This window comes from Uloborus diversus, chromosome 8 (assembly GCF_026930045.1).
Source record: "Uloborus diversus isolate 005 chromosome 8, Udiv.v.3.1, whole genome shotgun sequence".
Lineage (NCBI taxonomy): Eukaryota > Metazoa > Arthropoda > Arachnida > Araneae > Uloboridae > Uloborus > Uloborus diversus.
In genome coordinates this window covers 29,067,971-29,093,996 of record NC_072738.1, presented here as the reverse complement: position 1 = coordinate 29,093,996, position 26,026 = coordinate 29,067,971, and the positions used below count along the sequence as shown (strand labels likewise).

The window sequence follows — 26,026 nt, the reverse complement described above, 5'->3', positions numbered from 1 at the left end:
ACATTTTTTTTTTTTTTTTTTGTGCACTGTAAAAATATTCCGAAACGTTACTGGGAATTTCTGTGTTGCGCTTCGGGATTTTAATGGTTTTTATCCACTTCCTGGAAAAATCAAGCATCATTGTCAAAAAGTTTCCTGAATTGCTACAAGTCGCACGAATGCTGACATTTCACTGTTGTGAAAAATATTTTTAGCTCCCAGTTTGAGTAAATGAGTGTATTAATCAAGTGTATCGTCTTCTATTCAACTATGGGCCGTCCGTGCTAATTAAGCACCCAAAGGGAGCGAATAAACGTTGCTTTGCAAGTATTGCAGGCGAGTAAATTTATCATTACTTACCAGCAATTCTGGCTTAGCTTTGCCCATGTTTTCAAAAATGCTCTTGAAACGGCCTTGATTTCGAGATGTTATATTATACCTTCCTAAGTTTACTCGAATTTTCCAGAGACACGACTGAATTTTAACGGGAATATCTCTGAATTTTTCAGTAGGCTTCCAGGATAATGTCAGGAATGTTATTGAATTTCAGCGAAAAACGTTTCTGGATTTTGCAATATATGTTACGGGCAGAAATTGGGCACATCAGCTGCCCATTATTTCCCAGGAACGTCCTGAATTGTTTTTACTGGGTAATAAAATAATGTGTTTTCGTGCTCTATGTTCCACGTGATTTACATGATTTAAGCCAAAAGACCATAACCTCATTTGGTAATATTGATCGCGACATGTTACAGCGACTGAACAAGACTTAGATTTCCGCATTGATATCTGCCGCAACCCGAAAGGTTCACGTATCAAACATCTGTGAAACAAAACTTTTATACATGCAACATACCGACGCACAGTGGGGCGAAAGCATCAAAAAGCGCTTGTAAGAGTTTTTAAAACGCTCTCGCTTGTTTGTTTGCACAGGCATGTTATAATGGTATTTTCTCGATTTGTTTGGGCTCAAGGTCCAAAGTTCGCAGGTTTACGCAGCTAATTCCTTTTCAGGGCTTTCTACACGCCATTTATGAATAATTAATATTATTTTCTGAGCGGACATAAGAGGACTTTTTTTTTTTTTTAGAGTGATTTGAAAAAAATAACCTTGAATTCCGAAATTTTTGGTGCTGATCGAAACCGATTTTTGGTTTGAGAATTCGATTACTCATTTTTTTCGTCCTATTACTATCGTTGGACACGACAGAAATTAAATATACCGGACCGGTCTTTAACAAGAAAAAAAAAAATAGATTGCTTAAAAGCAATTTTTGTATATTCCTGCAGTTATGGTTCTTTAACTTTCTGAAGGCTCCTTTCAGCTTTGTAGTGGACGAAGGGCTCTAAAATTCTAGTTCTGATTGCCTAAGAGTTAGGCCTGTGCAAATTTATTAATCCTCAATTGGTTTAGTATAAAAAAAAACCCACTTATAAGCGCTTTTTGGCGTTTTCGCCCCACTGTGCGACGGACCAGTTATGCAATCCGGGGCTTAAGGGTGGTAACTTAGTGCTTCAAAACTTGTAAAGTTTCTTTCTCAGTTACTAAAGTCAACGTTGATGCTGTATTGGTAATATGTTTTATCAAGCTGATATAAAAATCAAATAGAAAACCGATACGGAAAAAAATAATCAGAATTGCTCCTACAGATGAGAAAAACAACCTTTACTGGAAAAACCGTATCTTGTAATGCGCCAACATTGATTGATTTCTAGAACATATTTTTTCTGTTCTTTGGCTTTTGATTAGTTGACCCTCGTCTCGTATTGAGATTTAATTGATTGAATTTCAACCTAACCGTCTTAACAACAGCGTCTGTTTTGATTTATGTAACTGAAATTGGGATTTCATTGTACCCCTGAAATGGCTTTCTGCAGTTTTCTCTTTAGAAACTGTTTTTCATTAAATACAGTATGACCTTTTTTTTTTTTCAATTTATTGATTTAAACGCAAATAATTTTATCTTTTTCATGCAAATGATGCAGTAAATGTTTTTAAAAAATCCTTATGAGAACCTAATTGATCTGTAGCGATTTCTATTTATTTATTATGCTTCAGTAATGTAAAATTTATTTCGGATAATACTAAGGCTTATGAATTTCATTATAATGAAAAAAAAAAACAGAAAAGACAAACCTGAGATGTATAATTCATTTGTGCTAAATATAATAGCATTTGGTTTAATGCATTTGTTGATGAAAACAAAATGGTATTTAGTTATCTAGTTGCTCGATGTACACCCCAAGTAAAATTCACTGTTCTTAATATGCATAGTTTAAGTAACGCCATCTATTGAGTAACAAGATGCTTCAAACTGTAGATCGCGAGTTACAAAATTAATAACACAAAAAATGTAATCTGTATGTGATAATGCACTTATAACAACTGTGGACAGTTTTATATGTTGTCTGCATGATCACATGTTTTTCTTTAGAAAGGAACTCATACACTGGAGTAATATCAGTACTAAAAGATCGTTACGTGGTAAGGACAAAGGAACATGGGGAGACAATTGACGAAGTAAAACTCACTAAGGAAATAGAAAAATCAGTAAGTTGTACTTTATACCTATATTTTCAAAATGTTTCCCAACAGTGCAACTTATATATTCACCCCTGTAAGCTGAGATGATTTCAAACTGAGAGTATAAAAGACATTCCATTTAATTTTCCTCCTGCGAAAATTTTTATTTGCTTCAATTTAAAAAGTTCATTTTATACATTATGAGAGATAAGCAAATAACAAATATTTCAATTTCAGCATTCAGAGACTACAGTACTGTCATTGATTTTAGCTCCTAAGTCTGGAACAGTTGTGACTGGTCTGCAGGCAAATAACCTCACGTAGATGCTAAGCATATTCTTTGTGTAAGCTAAAAAATAAAAAGAAGTCCCACCATTGAGAGGTCTGCAAGCATGGTATGGCTCTACCTCGAAAACGTGAAGATAAAAGTTAGGGTATAGTGCTACAATTTACGGCCTCATAGTACGAACTAAGACAGAACTGCAAGCATATACCGAACATCTCAATTACAGAATGCAGAGACAGCAGTTTCTGCAGTTTGTTCCAAGTTACATTTTGATTTTTTGAAATTTACGTTGGAGTAGCAGGCAAATAGTTTTTAAAAATCTGATTTTTGTTATCTGTGATTTAGGCAGTTGAAACAGATATTGTTTTTGATAATGCATTTTTCGAATATAAAAGCATTTCAATATGTTTGTGCGTGTTTTCTAAGAAAAAAATAAAGCACCAAATGAAACACATTACAGTCGACTAGAAAGAAAACCTCGAATACGTTAACAAAACTTAACTAGTTAGCAGTAAGTTACTGGCCTAAGCAAAGAGCTGAGGTAAAATGCAGTATGCCAGGTTGCTCGGTTATCCCATCCAGAAACGGCTATTTCATTCTTTTTATACCACACTAGTTTGGATAAATTAATAGCAGAGATAGAGGCAGATGTCATTTGATTGAAGCTGAGAGAGCCAGCAAACTGGTAGATAATGTAAATTTATCTCACCAGTGAGTGTACGCAGCATAGTGTGGTCCGACTCGTGAATTGAAGGCAACCTTTGGGTATTTCTATCCGTTATTAGCAGGGTTGCCAGACGCCCCGGATTTCAAGAGACAGTCGCGTATTTTGAAAAATTGTCTCGCGTCCCGGGGAATTTCCATACGGGACGGCTAAAGTCCCATATTCGAGCTTTTGTTACAATAATTTACAAAACGAAACATTATTTTAAGGGGAAAAATGAAGTAAAACAAAAAATGTGTGAAATAAAGAATAATAGGAAAATCATGTGGTAGCTAACGCTAGACCATGACGAACTGAATGATTGCTTCCTCTTTCTTCATTGACTGATGTTGGAATATATCTCTGTGCATGCGTCGTCATTGCAATGAAAACGATTTTTATACTTTGTTAGGCGGCATTTTGTTAGGTTTAATGCTATGTTACGATGGAATTTTTTAGATTTATCATGAAGAGAAGTTCTACATTGGAAAGCACCCCTTGAAAATACACCATATCCGGTAATTACCCCCAACCTCAAAAATACTCCCCCCCCCCACTCTATTTACTGTTCTTAAATCTGGCAACCCTGGTTATTAGATGGAAATGCTCGTATCTCACTCGTTTTTCTTATTTATTTTTTGGAAAGCCATTAAGAGCAAATGGTGTTGAATGTTGAAAATTAAAAAAAAGTTTAAGCAAAATGCGCGAATTTTATATTTTTTGCTTTATCATATTTTGTAATACTATTGCTTTTTTAAGTATTTTCATTTTTTTTTTCTTTCTTTTTAGCTAAACCACGTATATCAAAACGTTAAGGATACAAAATTATTGCACTATATGTAAGTTTACATTCATTTTTCCACTTCTTAAATTATCCTATATCGTAATAACAGCGAGAAGTTTTCTTTCTTTTTTTTTCAGGTTTAAAATTTCAAAATCTAGAAAATATATTAATCTATTAGATTCAAAAAGACAAAATGGACAATTACACTGAAAGTTTTGAAAAAGGGAGGACTGGTATTGCAGCCACTGGAGAATTTTCCAAAATTTTTTGCTTTTAGTTATTATAATGTTTGTGGGAATGTTCACAAGTTCCCCGTGTTCACATACGCCCCTCTTGTCCCCTATCTCTAAAAGTAGCAAACGGATATTCTATTATCACTGCTTAGCTAACGCCTTCAGACTTGGTGTCCGTTATACCAGACATGAGCTTTAAACAGCTGCTAATCATTTTATAATTGATTTAATTACTTGCTTTTTTTGTAATTTACTCTGCATTCTGCTTATTATTACCTGTGCAAGAATTTTTCATTTTGGAATTGACAACACTAACAAATAGGGGCTGGGAAGATTGAGTTTAAAAATTGAGTGGCTCAATTTTTCAACCATTGGTTTTAGTCACAAAAGTTCAGGTTTTTTGCAACATTTTGAAAAAAAAAATAATCTTTTGCTGATCATTTCAATCGCTTATATTATGTTTTAGTATTGTTTGGAGAAAATGTTAAACTATTTCATCGTTTTTTTTCTCTGAAATATTAATTTCAAAAACATAAGTCCGGAATATTGGACGGACCATAACACTCTCAACTTGTTGCCTACAAACTTGGAATTTTTTCCGTCAGATTCTCCTTACCATAGAACACTGTGTACCAAATATAAACATTTATGGTTTATTATTTCAAAATTCCGACTGAAGGGGCTAATTACATTTCTTTTTAATGTGTCTCCAGGGAAGATGAGACTGGTACTTTGAACTGTGTGGTGGAGATGCAACTGAATCTACCTCTGGATAAAGAGGAAGTCAATCAAATTGTATCTCCTTCTGCCTGCGTGAGCCTGAATGAGACATTCTGCTGGATTAAACCCTACCTCGTTATGAAGAAAGTCGCTGATGGAAGTAAGTAAAAGATAACAAGCTGTAGTGGCTTGATCGGACTCTTGACTGGAGTGTCACGAGTTCGACGTCGGTCAATCGCAGATCCTCCGCGTTCTTTATAGGTGACTAATGCACGTTAAAAATGTCGTGATTACTAAGTTCTTTAAGGTTCCAGTTCAAACCATTTCATCTGGATGTACTGGATCAGGGGTGCTTGCTTCTTATCGGAATCAAATAACAAAGGCATCTTTAGAACCTAATCAGATAAACCACGTGAAGTGATATGTACGCGTGACCTTGGAGAGTAGTGCATTGAAGTGTGGTAAATATTGACAGATAATGTGTATAATTTTTGACTTCAAAAAATTGTTACCCTCTATTTTGCCAAAAATATATTCTAATATACAGAGTGTCCGAAAAGTCCTCGACTCATTTTTAAAAAAAAACATAGAAAAGCAACACACTGTTGCCAGAATATGCGGTTTATACCTTAATACTTCGCAGGCTCATGATTTTTTGTGTGTTTATTTGTTTTGTGAGTTTCAATTTCAGAGTGCACCAAATTGTCTGAAATTTTTCAACAACTTCCCGCACAGTTTGTGAAAGAAACACTTTTAACACTCGACATTGAAGAAGAATCTCCAAGAGGTTGGTTACCACAACATCCCTTGCTGCGCTTGCACCGATAAATGATTTGAATTTTCTTCAGCGTCTTGAAGCATTTAAAAATAACAATAGGGAAACATCAAAGGCTTTCGACGACTAACTGTACTCAGCGAGCATCTCGTAGAACTAGCTGTATTTGATTCAAATGTTTTTCGGGAAGGAAAAGCGAGCGATAGTTTAAAGCTCTTCATGAACGAAGTGGTGAAGATGAAACACTGAAACTCGTGAGGCAGTAAAAGGATTGGCGAATTGTTTTCTAGTTTTATATCAAAATAAATACCGACTTGGTTTTCAGCCTATTATGCATTTACTGTTCGATCAATAGCTATTGCAAGGTATTTTATTTCTTTTTTTTTTAAATCAAGTTTTAATTTCTTGTTCTGAAGAAGAAGTTTCGTAAAATTCTTAATCATCTACGTAAATATTCCCTTCAAAAATTTGGAGAAAAGAGCCTTTAGCTTATGGCAAAAAAGTTACGGTCAAAAATATGTGTTTAGTTTTTGGTTCTTAACATCAGTCACAACTGTTTTACTGTTTTCAGCTGCAACAGTACAAGAATATTTTCTAAACTAATACATACATCCAAATTATATGATATCTTATAATATTGCATAAATTTTATTTACTAGTTAAACCTTTTCTAGGAATTTTCAAACCTACAGACGCTTGCATGGAAAATGTGAAAAATAAACTTTGTGGTTTTACAACTAGTTGTGTGAGTAATGCCAAGAAAAGTTTCCAGTGTGAGTGTGGAACTGGTTTTGAATCAACCGGATCGTACAATCCCACCAATGACATGGCCACTTTCGTTCAAAGATGTGAAGGTAAGAACAGATCGGATGATGGGGTTGTTTCCATCAGTCAAAACTACTGCATTTAGTAACTGAATTTGATAGAATAAGCAAAAAAGAGAAAAAAAACATGGAGAAAGGGAAAACTTTTAAATTTTAAATGTTTTTTTAAATGTCAGATTTTCAACCAATGAAGAACTTGGTATTTATGGCGTCACAAGTGATGAACTTGAGCGCGCTTTTTCACTGGCGCACTGCTATCTAACGCGTTTTCGCGACAGGATAATCAAGAAGCGAAATTGATATTGCGCTGTACACTTGCTATCAACCATATCAGTACCACCACATATGAGTGAAGAAGCGAATTAAATATTGCGTTCTTCGCCAATGGCATCAGTGAATGACATTTCATCACTTGTGATGTCATGTGCAGAACGGTGAAAAAAGAAATTCAATCTGCGCACCGATTTAAATAAAAACAGTCAAATCCTATGTTTTTGAGCATGCTCTTTCAGAAAAAAAAATACTTTTAAAATTTCGGGAACGACCCCATTTCTTGTAGACTTAACAGCAGTATTCTAATGCATACATGATTCCAATCAGAGATGTTCTTTTAAGTTAAAAAAAATTTTAAAGACGTTGATTTTCACACCACATACTTTTCTTGCGCACCTAATCAACGATACAAATAATATTTAAAAAAACTAAAACTGTTTTTCGTTAAAATATGCAAATCGAAATCTCTTGCAGTTGTTAAATATATTCCCCTTCAATCGGAATTATGAGATACTTAACCACAAATGTTTTCATTTGGTAGACAGATTGCTATGGTTAAGAGTATCTTATGCACAAGTTTTCAAGTTTGTAGATGAGAAATTAAAAGATTCCAATATTCCGGACAAACATTTTTGAAATACATATTTACGATTAAAAAAAAAAAAAGTTGAAACATTAAACAAACTTTATTGTAAAATGTTCTCCAAACAATGTTAAAACAAAGTAAAAGCATCTGAAATGATCAGTAAGATATTATATATTTCTTAAAAATTCAGATATAAAAACCTGACCTTTGCGACAAGAAACCGTGATTATAAAAATGAAGCAATGTCAGTCTTCCAGCCTTTACTTGTTAGTGTCGTCAATCCCAAAACGAAAAATTCTTACACTGATAATGCTAAGCAGAATAAAAAGATTCATCCAAAAAAAATCAAATAGTTTCATCAATCATTAAATTATTAGCAGTTGTTTAAAGCTTATGCTCGGTATACTGGACACCAGGTCTGAAGGGGTTAACTGCGTAACAGTAAAATCATAAAAAGGTTTTAAAAGGCGTGGGTTTTTAAATCTTGTCGAGTGGGACAAACTCTTTTCTCATTTTCGTTCTTCTAACTTCAAATTAAGTACGGCAAACGTATTCAAACTTAAAATAAAATTTTTTACATAGATCGAGAAAGTGTAATTTCATGATAGTAAATAAAACGAGTAAATGAGGATTTTAATATCAAAAAAAGCATGACCAATTTTTTAAAAGGAAGACGAAATTATTTCACGTTCTGAACACTTAATTTTTTCAACAGATTTTTTTTTTCGCTTAAGGCGGAAACCAGTTTAGGAGGCCCAACTTTTAGTGTTTTTCGTGATTTTTTTTTATCAGGAAAGAAATAATCAGATTTTCTTTAAACTTTGAGAACATTTAATTCCTCTTTTGAAGTATTCATTGTAATTTTTTGAAGTCATTTCCACTCAAATTAGAGGAGTTAGAGGCTGCTGTCCGAGGGTGATCGCCATCAGAGCTTGCTGTGGGTGGGCATTACCGATGCCACAATCTTTATCTGTAATCATTACATTTTTTCTTTCTTGTAAACAAAATATTTCCTAAAAATATGAAAATTATTGTAATCAAACAAGTTGAAAGTTGCATGTTTTTGAGGCGTTTGATTACAATGTTATGTTTTTCTACTTTTTTTTACACTTCTTGTATTAATTTGTTTTTGTTTTTATTAATAAAATCGCCAAAGAGATAGGTTCATATACAGTACTAGCTGGCCCAGCTACGCGTTGCTATGGCGAAGTAGATAGATTAAAATATTATTTTACTCAATATTTTGATAGAATCTAATTAATATTTTTAGTAAAGCTTAAAATAGTTTAGACAATTTTAAAACATATGAGATTGATAATGAGCGTGTTAGGTTGAATTAAGTACTCATTGCTATCTCGAAGTTGTAATAGTGCAGAAAAATTGCCAGTTATAAAGACAAATAGAGGAAAAAAAGAATTCTAGAAATCGTTTTACATCTTCTAGTCGCGCATGGTCCCTAAAGTTTGAAAAATATCAAAAAAAAAAATCATTTGTACGATTTTTTTTAAAAAAAATTTTAATTAGATTTTTTTTCTTAATGTAATAGTTTGTAACCTCTTTAAAAAGAACTTCAAAACAATGTGTTTAAACCTGGTTTCGAGGAGTTAATATCCTCCGGTCGCGCATAAGCCCCAAAATTTCCCAAAATAACGAAAAAGTTTCATCTTTACGTGTCTTTGGTATTTGATGAATGATCAGTATTTAAATGTAAAGCAGAAGTATTTTTTCAGTGTAACTGATAATAAGATAGAAAAATGAAACTATCAAGCTCAGTCAATGTCTTCTTGTGGCGCAAAGCCTTACAAACTCTCTTGCACTGACGTCGGACAGCAGTCCAGACAACGTCGTTCGACTGGCTGAGACGCTCCCCTCCACTCCATCCCCGCCTTCCTAGGACCACGTCAGCAGTATCTTTATAGTGTTTTTTCAGTCTTCAGCTCTCAGTAATGATTGCAGTGCACTATATTTTCGTTTGATTTAGCTGTTTCTATCCTTCAATTCTTGTAGGTTTCTGTGATGACTATACACATGACGTATACCTATGCAGTGGTAGTTTGTGTCCTCCATTTCAGTGAGTAGCCATTCCGCCACATGTTTCAACTTTCGGATGGCAAGACAACGGCGCCTAGTGCCTCTAAAGAAACAACTGGTGAAAAGTTAGTTGGCTGTGTGGAACATTACTTTCAAGCAATTCCCAGCGCACACGCTGGCTATTGAACGATGAGTAAAACTTATCATTATAGATTCGGAAAAAGTTAGTGGAGCTGAATCTCGAGACGGATTTATAAAAATCACTCTGTTGTCCAAATAATCCATGCCTAACTTCACCAGCAAATAAGTCATCTAAGTCTGGGATTGAGTCACTGTCGATATGCGATTTGATGTCGTCGTCAACACTGATTTAGGCCAACAATTGGGAGAAGATAACTCACAATACATCCAGTTGACCATTTCTAAGTATTCTTGCCCAATGAAGTTGAATTTTGGTGACGGTTTTTGGTTCCATATGTTTTTCTTCTTGGAATTGCCTTCAGAATTTTTCGACCCCGACCATTTATGTATTTATTGCCATCTTGAATCATGGCTTACAATAAATTTTCTGAGTGGGCGAAAAAACCATCCGTTTGATCGCAGTGTCGACAACATAAAGCAAAGGTTTTGGCAAATACCTGATATTTTGTCTTGCTTGGGAAACAAGTTTCGGGCCATCTTAAGACGGTTTGATAGTAAACTACATTGGCCTGAATTATTTCAATATAAACAATGCTAATTCTTAAAGTTCAGGTGCAAAGCTTTCTTCACTTTTACACTCAATCTGAGAGTTATACTTGCCTTCGTCAACCACTTCAAATTTGATGAACACACAGGGTTTCGTACAGCCAAATCTTCTACACAGGTTCGTGATTGAATTGCCTTTGAAATATCAAAGAAATGTTGCTGGTCTTTGCTTGGCACGTTTCGATCATCTCCGTGACCAGGCAATCAGTACTCTGAAATTTAATTATTGGTATATTTTGGCATTCAAGTTTTAACCAATTCACCCTTTAAAGGTACTAGCCCCCTTTGCTTACCATTCAAGAGCTAAAACATGTGGTGGAATGGCAACTCATTGAAATGGAGGAAACTAACTACTCATTGCACAGGCATATATGTTGACACAAAACTACAAGAGTTGCAGAGCGAAAACAGCCAGATCGAACAATAAAATAGTGCACTGAAATAACTACTGACAGATGCAGACTGAAAAACAATATAGGGAGAAAGCTGATGTGGTCCCTGAAAGGTGGAGATGGAGTGGAGGGGAGCGCCCCAGCCAGGTGAGTGACGTTGTCTGGATTTCTGTCTGACGTCTGCGCACGACAGCTTCTAAGGCTTTGCACAACAGGAAGATATTGACTGAACTTGACAGTTTTATTTTTCTATCTCATTATCAGTTCGACTGAGAAAATACTTCTACTTTTCCATTTAAATATTGATTATTCATCAAATGCCAAAAACGTGCAAAAATGTAATATTTTTCGTTTTTTGGGAAATTTTGGGGCTTGCACGACCGAAGGATATTAACGTATCGAAATCAATGTTATGAGGATCTGTTTAAAGAGGTCACAAACTATTACATTAAGAAAAATATCAAGTTAAGAACTTTTTTAAAAAATCGCAATTTTTTTTTGTCAAAATTTAGGTTTTATGCGCGACCGATAGATGTCAATCGATTTCCATAATTCTTTTTTTCCTTATTTTGTCTTTATAATTCGCAACTATTCTGTGCTATTACAACTTTCTCGGCCCACCCCAGTGCTCATAGCATCGGAACTAATCGGAATTTCGCACTGAATTTTTGGCAACATATTCTAGAGTAATTTTACTAATATTTTTTACGTGAATGATTAAATAAAAATAAAAAACCCGACTGCGTAAAAACCAAAAAAAAAATATACATATAAGCTCAGTAGTTTAGAATTTTATTAAGTACTAATGACTAACTAGACTATTGAAATAGTTTTATAATGGATACACACATAAGACAAATCTTAAATTTCAAAGCAGAATAAAGAGAAATAGAAGAATCAACAGTCGGGGCCGATTCAAATTTTACGGGGGCTCCTTGATTTCAAAAGGAATGGGCTCCGACTGTTGATCCTTCTATTCTGCTTTTGAATTTATGATTTGCCTTATGTGTGTATCGATTTAAAAACTATTTTAATGGTGTTGTTATTTAGTAGTACTTAAAAAATTTTAACTACTGGGCTTGGATTTTTTTAAAACAGTCGGGTTTTTTGTTTTTATTTAATAATTATTTTTATTTTACACTTTTAAGTTAATATTCATTGACTTAGTTATTTTTATTATAAAACGGTAAATTTCGAAGTTTTGTTATTTCATTGAGAGAGTTTATACCGTGAGGTTTATTAAGTAACTTGCAGTGGTCTAAGCTACTGATCATTTTAATTCGGCTTTTTTAATAAGTCAACCACGTCACAGCTATATAAACAACCTGTATAATTCATGATAACGTAAATTCAGAAACGTCGTCAGTCAACTCTTTCTCGCAAAACTCAGAAAGCCCATCAAGAAAGTACACGTCGCTAATCTCAGTCCCTTGAATCAAGGCAAAAACAAATGCAACATGTTAAAGATTAAAATCGAATTCGGTAGACTTAGTAAACAAAAAAATCAGGCATTGAAAATGCTACCTACATTTGTCGCTAGCTGTGTCGCACGCAGGTAGCATGCGACACTATCCCGAACTGACAAAATATGGCAACTGGTTGTTGATATGGTGAAATTTGATTACTGTCATGTGTTTAGTGACTCTTCCAAGATTAAGACAAATTGATTAACGTACGAATTATCGAAATTCGCCAAGGCGTTTAGCCTCTACAACGCCACATAGGAACAAACAAGCATACATACATGGACTGATAAACACATAACTCTCCTTTGCTTCGCGCACGCGCAGTCGGGTAAAAAAAATGGACTTCGTGACCCATCTAAACAGGTTTCTCCCCTTAAAATACATTTAGTGAACGACTTTATTTTTGTTTTCTTTTTAAAATTTGCAGTCTTATTAGTTATAGATGAAAATAATGGACTGAATTGATTTTTGAGCAAATTGACATTTTTTTTAAAATCAAAATGGCACGGGTTTTTTTATGGTTAACAAAATTATAGAAGACAAAAAAAAAATATTTTTTTATTATATTACCAAGTCAGAAAACAATGTTTGTGTATTAAAATAACAACTACAGTGGAATATGCAAAAACAAGTTACGGCAAATTAATACTTATAAAAGAAAAAAGACTCCTTTTCTTTTTGTCCCTTACAACTGATATGATTAAGGAAAAAATAAGAGTAATATTAATCGTTATATAAATCTAAACATTCTGTTGTTAGAAGAATTTAGCTTTGAAGCCACAAGTAATAGTTTTAGCTATGATTTTTTTTTTCTCCAAAAATTCAGAAAAAATTTTGTTTACACGTAATAGCTCCTACTATGGATGCCGCAAAAACAACATTAGAAGACATCCGTTTGCATTTTATTTTTTAAAAATTTGCACTTCAATCTTTTTTTTTTTTTTTTTGACTTCCATCGCAGACATAATTTTGTAGCTATTAACCATGTTACGTTTTTCGGCGTTATTTTCACGTTTAAATGACATTTTTGCAGTTATTATCGATGTTACGTATTTCGGCGTTATTTCTTGTTTAAATGACTACTTTGGGGCAACCAGTTTTTTCGACTCTAGACTATGTTGTTTAATTCATATCCGTCATTCTTTTCAGATACCGACGAATGTTTGAATACAACGTACTGCCCTCACAGGAACAGCACTAAATGTGTCAACACCTACGGGAGCTACCAATGCCTTTGCGAAGACGGGTATAGACGAGAAGACAAAAACGATATAGAAACAGAGGGCTGCATACGTAAGTTAATCATTTCAAAACAAGCTATGGGTGTTCATATTGGAAACAAAACGCTATGAAAATCAATGAAATTAATAATTCGTTCTGTCTAACAAAAATGTTTTGTAAAGACATTTTGGAGTAATTTTTATGGTTCTTGAAAAATATCTTTAAGAAATATTTTTCTTTTGCAGATTTTAGTATAGCTAAACTTCTATAAATATACAGTGCTGGTTAAAAAAATTGCATCACCCTCGCATTTTCACAACAATGAGATTATGTGAGAAGTTTTGGTCGACCGATTAAAGATGAATGTATGTGAAATTTAACAAACTTATGAAATAAACATTTAACTGCAGGAATCCGATAATTGTTTACGTAAATCGGTGCTGTTTCCGGGCCAAGGCAAACTGCTGACCCCATGCTCATTTTTCCCATTTCTGAACCTAGGTGTGAGTTAGAGAAAAAAAATTACTTAACCCCACGTCAATTTCAGTCTCAATGGCAGGATAAAGGTTTTTAAACTGTTACTTACCAGTTTTTCCCTATGGCACGGAGCAGAATCATCCTGGAAAATGACTTTTGAACTAAGTAAAGTGATCCCGGATAGTATGAAGCAATTTCTCCTCCAAAATGCCAATATGCACCTGAGCGTTTACTGTTCCTTGCACAAAGTGAAGCCCACCAACTCCTTGATCAGAAACACATCCCCAAATCATCTGGGATACGTGATGCTTGATTGTGTGTTGGGGCAGTCGGGATGATATTCCTCTCCTATGCGGCTCGGGTAATGCAATTTTTTTTACCACCACTATAGGTTTAAGTGTAACACATCATTAGAAAAATTCCTCGCAAAATTTTTTATCTATATGATCTTATCATAACATCAGTGCAAAAGAAAATCGTATATTTTCAATTGCTAAAGAAAATCTGTTAAATCAAATAAAAAGCAGGATAACGCACCTATTAATATCAAGTGTATAAAGTCTTTCATTTTTTAACAAGTTGAAATTTATCTTAATGTTTGAAGCATTTTTTTTTTCTCTCTAACTTAAAAAAAACAGCAAAAATATCATAAACTGAGATGAAAAAAGGTGACTGCAATACAATTTGTGTAAATTTCAGTGAAATGCAACATCAGTCCAGTACTTAAATATCGATCATGGATAACTGCATATTTAAGTAAAGCCCTGGATCGCATATTAATTAGCGACACGTCCGCCATCTTGGGGCTAAACAATGTTTATTCCTATGTATGCTATGGTTAAGTAGCCTGTTTGACTTCTTGATTGTGGTTTCTTATTAACTTGAATATGAATTCTTATAAACTTGAAAACCATTGAAATTTTAAGGCAATATCTGTAAAACATTTTGATTTGAGTATTTATCCTCCTATCTGAAAATATAGATCCTGTATATTTGCATATTTAAGTAAAGCCTTGGATCGCATATTAATTAGGGACACGCTCGCTATCTTGGGGCTGAACGACGCTCATTTCCTATATCTGCTAAGGTTACGTCGCGTGTTTTACTTCTTGATTGTGGTTTCTTATTAACTCTACGTTAACCCACAATCAAGAAGCAAAGCACGCTACTTCATTACAGCAGACAAAGGTAGAAAAATATGCTCAGCCCCTAAATGGCTAACGTGTCGCTACTTAAGACGCGATCCAGGGCTATATATTTAAGCGCGACTGTGTGATATACGTATATATAAAAAAGGTTTATCAGTTGCTATTTCTTTTGTTGTGTTGGATGTTATTTTTAATAGTTTCTTTATCATTTCTTTCTTCTAAATTAAAAAAAAAAATGACATTTTTAAATGAGATGGTCACGCGCTTTTTTTTTTTTGAAAACTGTTTGCAATTAAATGAAGTTTACAACAAGTTAGGTTTTTGCTTTCCTATGTTCTTTTGCGACTCATTTTCTTTCTTTGCTTTTCAATAAATTGCTTTCATTTTTTTCACTATTTTTCTATCTGCTACTTCTCTACATACAGTAAACTTTTACACATAGAAATACTCTTGTATTATCTATTACTTAGTATGTAATACATAACTAGCTCCATACAATTACCTTTTTGCAGCTGTATGTGATCCAAATCCTTGTGTCCATGGCTCATGTATTCCAGTTGGAAGTGATGGGTTCTCTTGCAAGTAAGATTTTATAGATTTGCATTTTTTGTTTCTTATTGATCAGTTGTCTTTGTTATAAGATAGTGTTGTTGTTGTTTTGTTTTTGTTGTTGTTGTCGTGCCTAATGACGTGCAGAGTGCGAAAGGTTTAGATGCCTCCAAAAGTCTTGATAACAAGATCTGCTAATTCTGGAGCCCGATGGCTGTACAGGATTTAAATTGGTGACGCTCCTAGTTGGAGGAGGGAGTGAATAATGGCGTGACAATTAAAAACATGATCAGGGGTGGGTTGTAAATGAGGACAGCGCTTGCATATGGGATGGGATTTATTATTAATTGGTAATATCTTTATGTCCTTGAAATGTCCAGTGTGTAGCCTTGCTATTGTAGAAGAGAGGTCTCTTGGGCAGTAAGGTCAGGGATTGTTGCCTTGCTGAAAAGCTGATCGTAGATCCTTGGCCTGGCAACAGCATTCACGTCTGTGAAGGTGGCTGTTAGAGATTGATCTTGGTGACGTGCTTCCTTTGCAAGGGCATTTGCCCACTCTTTTCCCTCGATTACGACAAGAGCGGGTATCCAGTGGAGAGCACAAGTTATCTTGAGTGAGTGGAGAAGAAAATTAATTTCTTGCGTCAGTCTTGTCACACCGTTCGAGTGCTGATTTTGAGTCGGAAAAGATCAGTTTCTTCCATTTGGTCTTTAGGAGAAGATAGTGTTCATTCTATATTGTGCATTTTAAAAATAAGTAATGAAAATGAAATTGTTCAGCTTTGAAAAATAATTATTTGGCAATTTTTTATGAACCAAATGGAAAGAAAAATTTAAAGTTAAATTTCTAATGTTTGAAGGAGCACGGGTTGTGTACTGAACTCTGGTAGATCAATTTAAAAAAAAACAGTGTTAGTTGCTTTGGAAAAAAAAATACATTTTTTGCATATTTACTGCAAGTAAGTTCCTGACAGCTTGTAACTGAAATATGCGTGGTTGAGAAAAGTTATTTTCGAAAAAAAAAAGCATGGGTATTAATTTCCCCAAAAATTTAAAAACTAAAATTTTAAGTTTTAAAATTAAAGATTCAAATTCACATCTGAAGAAATAACAATATATAAGGGGTGAAAAAAAAACAAGGAAGTCCTATTTTAAGCCATTCATTTGTTATGATACTTTAAATAATTTTATGAAAACAAAAAATTGTCATAGTGGAGCATACATTTTCTTTATTTGAAGAACATTTTACTTAGTTCAAGAAATAATAAGCTTTGTTACTGATAACTTAAGAACATGTTACCTTTGTTAATGAAGTTTTGTGAAGAACCATATTTTTCTTATAAATGTCCAAAAATGAAAAAAAAATCAGGATTTAACACTCAATATTGAAGTGGCAATCTATTTTCTGCACCTGCTCACTCAGAACGGCTCAGGAATCGAACAATAGTAATTGTATGTGCTCCAAATACCAGAGTAACTTTAAAATTTGCTAAGAGCTGAATAGTTTTAGACAAAGCAATTCTCTATTGTGTTCCGTGTGCGTGTTGTTGCGTTTGAAAATAGTGATTTTTTTTTCGATAGGTACACTTTGGTAATATAAACCTTAAGTTTTCAAATAAAAATTTCAAGTTATTTATTTAAAAGTAAAGTATAGAGTAAATTTCATAACATTTAAATTTATATGAAACATTCATTTTTGTCTCAATGATTGTAATTTCAAAATTTTATGTAACAAAATTGTAAGTTATGGTTCTGTTTTTATTTTCGAATAGCTGCCATGGGTTATTCACAGGATATTTATGTAACACCACAAATGAAGTAGTCCTAAGTAAGTATACTTAGCAAATACTTCTTTCTGAACTCTGAAATTTGTTTGTATGAATTTGGAAATAATACAAAATGATGATGAACTGGAACAAATTTTGAGAAGCATTAATATATATATATATATATATATATATATATATATATATATATATATATATATATATATATATATATATATATATATATATATATATATATATATATATATATATATATATATATATATATATATATATATATATATATTGTTTCGAACCACACAATTTTATAAATCAATACACTGTTATTTCTGAGCTTCTACATGCAATGTTTTTCTTTCTAATTTACAAAAAGATTATACCTAAAGACGGCATAGCACAGTCACTTTGTGTGAAGCTGCTTAGCCTCATATTTCTTTCTATTCAACAAGGAGTTAAATACTTCTTCGTGACTTCATATTTCATTGATTGCGGCGATTTTATCAAAAATTCTAAAAGTTTGTTTCTATTAAGTAACATAACAAAAAGCGTGAAATAGTCGAGGCGCAATCTGTTTGGTTGCCTGATGACGTACGAATGTTTTGACGTACGAATGTTTTGACGTACGAATGTGGATTGATGGGGTTGTAGGATCCAAGATGTTTCCTTGGTGAATTTTAATGCGAGAACCTCCATTATGCTAATTTATTACTTTACCTCTAAGCAGGAAGGACTTCAGTGCTTGGGGGCAAAGTCGGTTACATATTTTCTAAACACATACCACAAAACCATGAGAAAGATAATCACACCCAATCCGACTTGTGCAAGATATATGCGTCTGCGCAGAGGCAAACATACTGTTTGCTTCTGCGGCTGTAACTGACACTTTCGACACATTGATAAATTCACTAACTGATAAAATGACGATAACCCTGTTCGCGAATATGTCAGGAGTCGTTAGACATTACAGATTCTTTGAAGATTGAAACGTCACTTTTTTTTTTTGTGCCTTTGTGCCCTTATGACGTCTTCTAAATCTCTTTCACTTTGACTGCGTTCGGAAACAATCACCGATTACACAACATGCCTGATCAGGTTGCGGTAGTAACAGCAGCGCTGGTATTTTTCCAGTTAGGCCAGAAGAACAGTTTTGTTTTCCTACACTCTTGGTTACAACGCGGTTAATCTAGTGCGACAGCAGACGGCGCTCTTATCAGAAACAGTGTAAAACTTTAAACACGCCCGAATTGGCCAAAAAATACCATGTGATCTAGCTAACCACGTCAAGACTGTGATGAGAGATACACTGTAAAAAAATTCCGAAACGTTACTGAGTATTTCCGTGTCACGTTTAAGGATATCAATGGTTTTTATCCACTTCTTGGAAAAATCAAGTATCATTGTCAAAAAGTTTCCTGAATTGCTATAAGTTTTACGAAGGTAGACATTTCACTGTTGTGAAAAATATTTTTACCTCCCAGTTTAAAGATTAACTGAACATATTTATAAAGTCTATCGGCTTCAGTTCCATTACGGTTGGTCGATGCTAATTAAGCTCCCTACACTGTAAAAACGATACAGAAACGTTCCTAGAAAATAATAGGCAGCTCATGTGCCCAATTTCTTCCAGTAACTTATCTTGGAAAAACCAGGAACGTTTTCCGCTAAAAGTCAGTAAACTTTCTGAAGAAGTGCGAAATCTCCCCTGTTAAAGCCAGCCATGTCTCTAGAACCGTCCAGAAAGATGAAGTAGGTTAGTGTTATTGATTAGAACCTTTCAGATTTTCCAAGAAGGCTCCATAAAAATCAGAGCGACTATGACCAAAGCTATGCAAGAAGGAACCAACCATATCTCCTGCCTTGCAAAGCTGTAGCTATCCATTGACTTTTGTCGCTCTCATTAGGAGCTTAGTCAACCTTGACAGGCCGTAAACAACCTTACGCCGATACACTTAATAAACACGCTCATCCAATCATTAAACTGGTTGCTAAAAATATTTTCCACAACAGTGAAAAGTCTGCACGCGTGCAACTTGTAGTGATTCAGGAAACTTTTCTGTAAAGATACTTGTTTTTACGGGGAAATAGGTGAAAACGTGTGAAATCCCGAGACGTTCCACGGAAATAACTGGTAACGTTTCGGAATTTTTTTACAGTGTAAGGGAGTGAATAAGTATAGACTACGTTGCATTGCAAGAACTGTAAAGAGTAAATTTTGCGATAAGTACTTGCAGTTCTGGCTTTGCTTGGGCCATGCTTACAGTGCGGCTTATGAAGCTTTCTTAATAAAAAAAAGGAAGGCGGCGAGATATGATATACCTGCCTAAGTTTAGTCTAAAGTTCCAGATACACGACTCCCTTCAAGCGGGAAGATTTCTGAATTTTTTAGGAAGCTTCCGGGATAATTTCAGGAAGGTTACTGAGTTTTAGCGAAAAACGTTACTGGTTTTTGTAAGGTATGTTACTGGCAGTAATTGGACACAAACATCAGCTGCCCGTTATTTTCCAGAAACGTTTCTGAATCGTTTTTACAGTGTAGGTGAGAGCGATTTCAACCGAGTTAACCACTCCGAACATTTCCGAATGCTGGTAATTGACGTCAAAGGATAATTTGACGTCAAAGTTCCACACTCTTGAGATTCTACCGGTGCGACCGTTCCTTGAAGTCGAACGTACCCTTTATGTACCACTTTTGATGTTTTCACGTCGACATTTCAAGTGGATTGAATATCAAGAAGTTAAATAGTAAATTGGTACTTTCATACGTTTTATTTCACTAATAAATACGCATCTAAATTTTTGTTGCTATTTGTTTTAATAGGTGCCATGGCAGCCGGACAGCAGCAATCTTCAATCATTGGTGGTGCACTAGGAGCTTTTTCGCTACTCTTGATTTTCATCGCTTACAAGCTTTTTAAACGGTACGTATACTGATGATTTTTTTTTTTTTTTTTGGAAGGGAGAGACGACTAATGCCTTATACTCGTATCTTATGAGAATGGGTTGAATTTCAGAGGAAAGTAGAAACCAATGGTAATCATAAACTAAAGACACATTTTCAGTAAGTTACCGCCCTATAGCCACAGCTAAGGCAGAAATACATAATTTAGACTCGAAAGTAACAAGCTTTTTTGTATTAGCAATTTTTAACTATCAGTTGGTATTGGTTCTGTTTTATGAATTAGCGAAATAATGCGAATAAAAAAATAATATGTTTTACTTTGCTATTTCAGTAACAAAAAACTAAGTAAAGGTGAAAATAACGAGTATGAGATGCAGCGAACACAAAGTGCTATAACTGCAATGGTAAGTATTGTCTAAAAATATATTTAAAAAAAAGAGAGAGAGAAATGTATACGTATGTACATATGTGCGTTTGTTCCCTATAAAAATTCACAGTTTACATCGGATTTCTTCCAAATTTAGCAGTGAGGTACTTAAGAGATCAGGAACAGTCGGGGGGGGAGGGGGGGTTCGAACGCAAAAAAAAACATAGCAAACCGTTCCAATTTTAATTTAAACCCAGTTTAATTTTCTCAAATAGGGTATGAAATAGCTATGTCTCCCTAAAAACATTATCGGATCTTCACAATTTTAGTTTTATTGAAAAACTCGTAAAAACAGCCCTTAGTGGGTTTTTTGTCCTTGGTTCTGAAAGTCAAAACTGTCTAAATTACCCGGAAAAAAGTTCTAAGCATTTTTGAGTCAAGGAAAACTAATTTTAAATTGGATATTTTATGTTTGCACTAGCTAAGATAATGAGCGTGAAAAAGTTATTTAAAAGAAATCGCTAAAAAAATTTACGTTGCCTTTTTTTTTTTTTTTTTTTTTTTTTTTTTTTTTTTTTTTTTTTGAGATTGAGCAAATTAAATTCTGGTGTTCGCTTTGAGGCTTTTGCTACAATGGACAACGTGCAACCTATTGCAATTTAGGAAACTTTGTGACAATAATAGTTAATTTTCTTAGGAAATTTTTAAAAACCTGTGAAATCCCGAAACGTTCTGCGGAAAAAATAAGGGACGTTTCGTATTTTTTTTTTTTTTTGCAGTAAGGTACGCCCTGGATACATGCACTTTTAACTGGAATGCTGTGACTCATTTGGAAGCTTTAGTGATTTTTTTGCAACTTGAAAGTTAAAACGAACAAATGCAAAAAACTCAATTACTACTAAATGTCTTTTCAATGAGTTTTACTTTTTGTTTTGTCCTTTGTTCAGTTATATCGACATTATGTTTTATCAAGATAAATAAAATTCTTCTTAAATGGGTTAGGGGGATCACTAAACAAATTCTGAAACGTTACTGATTATTTCCATGGAATATTTCGTGAACTCACAGATTTTCATCTATTATCCTGTAAAATCATTTATACAAAAAAGTTTCATCAATTGCTACAAGTTGCATGAATGCAGACTTTTCACTGGTGTAAAAATATTTTTAACTTCCAGTTTACAGATTGACTCAACGTGTTTATTAATTGTATCGGCTTTAATGCAGTTACGGTCCGCCCAGTTTGAATAAACTCCAATCCTTAGAGTTAATTATATTACCGTGCACTTTGAAATCAGTAACGTATCATGCAAAATAGGAAATTTTTAATTTACCATAAAGAACTTTCTTACAAGTAGAATGTCATTTATACATGAATGTCGTTGATTTTATCATTAAAAATTCGCAGTTAAGTAGCTGAAAATTTAGCAACAGTTCCTGATTTTTCATTCCAATCATAAAATTCAGAAAAGATGCACGCATAATATTTTTGCATCATATCAGGAAAGACATCGGTGAAAAATGCTTTTCGCTCGGTGGTGCTTTATAAACTTTATCTCTAACAAATGTCTTAGCTAAATAATGTTCTAAAATTATGGGTGACCGAAATTGGTGAGGAAAAATGAGATTTAAAAATTAAAAATGTTAGCGATAGTGTTACTTTTCCTTTAAATATACACACGGGGACGCTGACATAGGTTTTTACCAGTGTGAATGGAAAAATTACGCCTTTATAAACATTGGTGGACAAACAACTGTATCTCTTACAAAACGGTAGGAAATGTGTAGAAATAATGCTGTTATGGGAATGTTTCACAAAATATATTTCAGGATTAATTTGCAGCAGATTTTGTTAGAATAAAACAATTATTTCTTCTTAAGTATGTTGGGATGCACCGCTTAAGTGCACCATTGCTGTGCTAGGGAACACTTCTTTGTGATAAAATATGTCAAACCAAAAAGTTAAACATTTGTTCAATAAAACAAGTAAATAACATACATTTAAAACAAGAAATAGTGGCCGCAAACATTTCTAAGCGTAATGCGTCGCTCTCATATCCGCCAGCGCACGGCAGATATCACACGAAGCAAGTAAGGAAACGTGAACGCGTGACTGAGAGCAATGGCGGCTGTTTTGTCTTCATCGTAAAGTAGAAGTGAAAGTTCATACTTTTAGTTAAAGTTAAAGTTCATATTTTTGGTTGAAGTTAAAGTCATGTTTATGGTTGAAGTTAAAGTTTATATTTTTGGTTGAAGTTAAAGTTCGCAATTATCGGTCCATCACCAGAACTTTGAAGAATGACAAGATGAAAAATGCAACATTTAATCTAACGTGTAACAAAGCAACAGTTGCACGAGTTCTGTAAAGTGTAGATTTCTGTGTTTGCACGAATTCTCTAAATTCTACTTAAATCCATTTATATTGCGGATCACTTCAACGTTAAGTGGATTTTTTGAATGTTTTGCAGTATTCCTGTTTACACTACAAATAGTCAAACCTTTTAAACACGAACACTTGTTCCCTTTTTTTCGAACTGGTTGAAGCACACTATGGAACACTTTTCAAAACATCTCCTTGATCACTAACAGACAACTTTAGTGTTTTGACACTTTCGAGTACGCATTCGAAAACATTTTCTGAACGCTGAGGCATGTCCTTTTTATCAACACTTTGTAGCACCATTTTTACAGCACTTTTTGTTCATACCAGTTGATTTTGCTATAAATATAACAGACATTTCTAGGGGGAGATGTCACACGTCGCTGTGCGATATACGATTTTCAGAGAGGGAAAAAAATATTTCTTGGTAACATCGCTAAACCAAGTCAAAGTGACTCATTACAACAAGTAAACTTCAAGTGGTATGATATTAAAAGATTCTATTGACTGGGAAGTTGAAATTTTATTTCTACGAAAGAAAACTATAATTTCGCTTGTGAAACCAAATTTGTTATCAATCTGTTCTCAAATGTGCCCCCAATCTCTTCTAAAATTTTATAGCAATTTTTACGTTTAAGAAATATAATTAAAACTATACATTCGGAGCATTTGGAGCACATTTCATTAACTTTCGTTTTAGCAGAGCACATTTGGATCACTGGAACACTGTTCTGAAAGTGTTAAAAACGGGTTTTCAGTCTATACTGGGAATTTGCAGATTAACACTCCTATTGTAAAAGTGAGAAGAAATAGTCAAATCACGTAATAAAACTATCAGAAAGAATGGCCATTCTATTCGCTCCAATCAAACTCAGTTCAAATACAAACGTCTTTGTGCGTAAATTACTTCAAGATTGCTCTGCTGATTCCCGACGAAATGGTTGCGTGTGATGGTTTGTACGGTTTTGAAGGATGTATCCAAAAATGGCTTCCAGCATGGGTTTCAACACAGAAAAAAAAAAAAAAAAAAGATATTTGGAATTTACACATAATGCGGACTATGTTTCAAAAGACATTTGAGGGAAAAGAGCACATAGTTGTTTTTTATTAAATTGTGATCACTTTTTTATTGATCAGACAACGTAAGTAAGAACACATATTTTATTGATCCTTGTGAAATGTGATTGAGTTTAAGGCGACTATTGTATTTTATGGAAACAATACCGCCGTCATCGCATAAAACTTACAAATTAAAGACATTATTTACACAATATTCCGCAAATGATGCAGATTTTTTTTTTTTTTTTTTTTACGCTACTAGAAATTTTCGAGAAGCTTGCTTCATACAAAATTGGAAATTACGAAATTTGAAAAGAGATGTTTTTCGAAAAGTACTTATCTGGAAAAAAAGAATGGTAAAATTTAGTGAAAATTGGTAATCACTGATTTTCATAGAGATTCAACTGATAAATTTTAATAACGAGGACATGAAAGGTTTAAGGTTTTGGTAAAATAAAATAACAGATCATTTATAATAATTACCAACACTATAATAGTAATAACCAATTGAATTAAGAACACAAGCAGAGTATGGAGAAAAATTAAGTTTCCAAAAAATAATAAGTTTCCAAGTAAATTTGAATTTAAATTGTAATTAGAAAGTTAAGTATTGATGCTGAAAACAATAAATAAGAAAATTTAGTTTGCATAAGGAAAAAAAAACTACATTCTTCATTAAACAGTCGACAGTGTCAATTAAAAGTTTAATAAATGAAACTAAAAAAATTATGGTTTACAAAGGAAGAAAAGGAGTAACACAAAACTCGTTTGTTTTTTATGCATAAAAAACCTACAAAGTTAGCTGATCTCCTCGAAAGAAAAATAACATTAAAACTAAGAAAACTAAGCTAAGCTAAGAAAATTATCATATAAGTTTCAAAATAAATAAATGTCGTTTATTTCTTGAGTTTTAACTAGAGCAAAATTATCTCTCAGTACTGCGAAACTATAAAATCTTCAGGTAAAAGTTTAGCTTTACCTTATAAAGTTCTGATAACTGTTTTTTAGTCTCGATTCGCACACCGACCTCCACAAGCTGTTGAAGAAGAAGCAAATGTCGAAAGGGTACAAGAACGTACTAGAGGGACCGAAGAACAAACGAGACCAGTTAGAATTCCCAGGGTTCGAAGCAACGACGAAGATACTTCTCCTGACCCCCAAGGACGTCGACGACCAGAAACTAGACATGAAAGACGAACAGAAGCTCATTACACGAATAAAAGCTTCGACAACATTTAAATCATGCACATTGAAAAAACTGGACATTGCTTCTATGCCAATGGTGTCACAGGTTCACATAAATCATGTTAGGCGTGTGCAAAGAAACCCAAGTTAATTGTAGTTTTTCTCTTTATGAACTTGTGTTACAGTTCAATTATCTCAGGAATTCAGAAACTACAATGTGCATGGGATGACTAATAATGCGTAAACTAGTATAATTTGAATGTATTAATATTTATTTTGACATTATTAAGAATAAACTATGCACGAAGTTCATTTAAACGTACAAATTGGATGTTTTGTCTTCTTATTTCACCTGCATTATGAATTAAATAAATCCAGAGGGTTTATTTGTCACCTGGGGATAACGAGACATAACCCCCTCCCCCTCCTCTCCCAATTCCGACCAACGAAAAATTTGTTTTTTACTGCAAATCCTTACTTTATTTGCACTTTTTAATAAATTTGCTCAACAAATATCCAGTACAAGGGCGCCCATATGGAGGAGGGCAAGTAGGGCTCAAACCTCCCCCCCCCCTTACAAATGAGAACTTTCTTGCTTTTAGTACTTTTTTCATTGAAAAAAATGTAAAAAC

General features: G+C 33.8%; 1 protein-coding gene across 1 annotated transcript in view; it reads left to right on the top strand.

Moving 5' to 3' along the window:
• Positions 1 to 25,707, top strand: part of LOC129228110 (fibrillin-1-like) — a 28,368-nt gene extending 2,661 nt beyond the window's left edge. The window contains exons 3-12 of the mRNA XM_054862751.1: positions 2,415 to 2,530; positions 4,282 to 4,331; positions 5,223 to 5,389; positions 6,679 to 6,858; positions 13,473 to 13,616; positions 15,682 to 15,751; positions 17,490 to 17,545; positions 20,323 to 20,422; positions 20,735 to 20,807; positions 25,218 to 25,707. Of these exons, the coding sequence (XP_054718726.1) occupies positions 4,330 to 4,331; positions 5,223 to 5,389; positions 6,679 to 6,858; positions 13,473 to 13,616; positions 15,682 to 15,751; positions 17,490 to 17,545; positions 20,323 to 20,422; positions 20,735 to 20,807; positions 25,218 to 25,448 (1,023 nt within the window). The 5' untranslated portion in view covers positions 2,415 to 2,530; positions 4,282 to 4,329 and the 3' untranslated portion in view covers positions 25,449 to 25,707. The remainder of the gene's footprint in view (positions 1 to 2,414; positions 2,531 to 4,281; positions 4,332 to 5,222; positions 5,390 to 6,678; positions 6,859 to 13,472; positions 13,617 to 15,681; positions 15,752 to 17,489; positions 17,546 to 20,322; positions 20,423 to 20,734; positions 20,808 to 25,217) is intronic.
• The last annotated feature ends 319 nt before the right edge of the window (positions 25,708 to 26,026 follow it).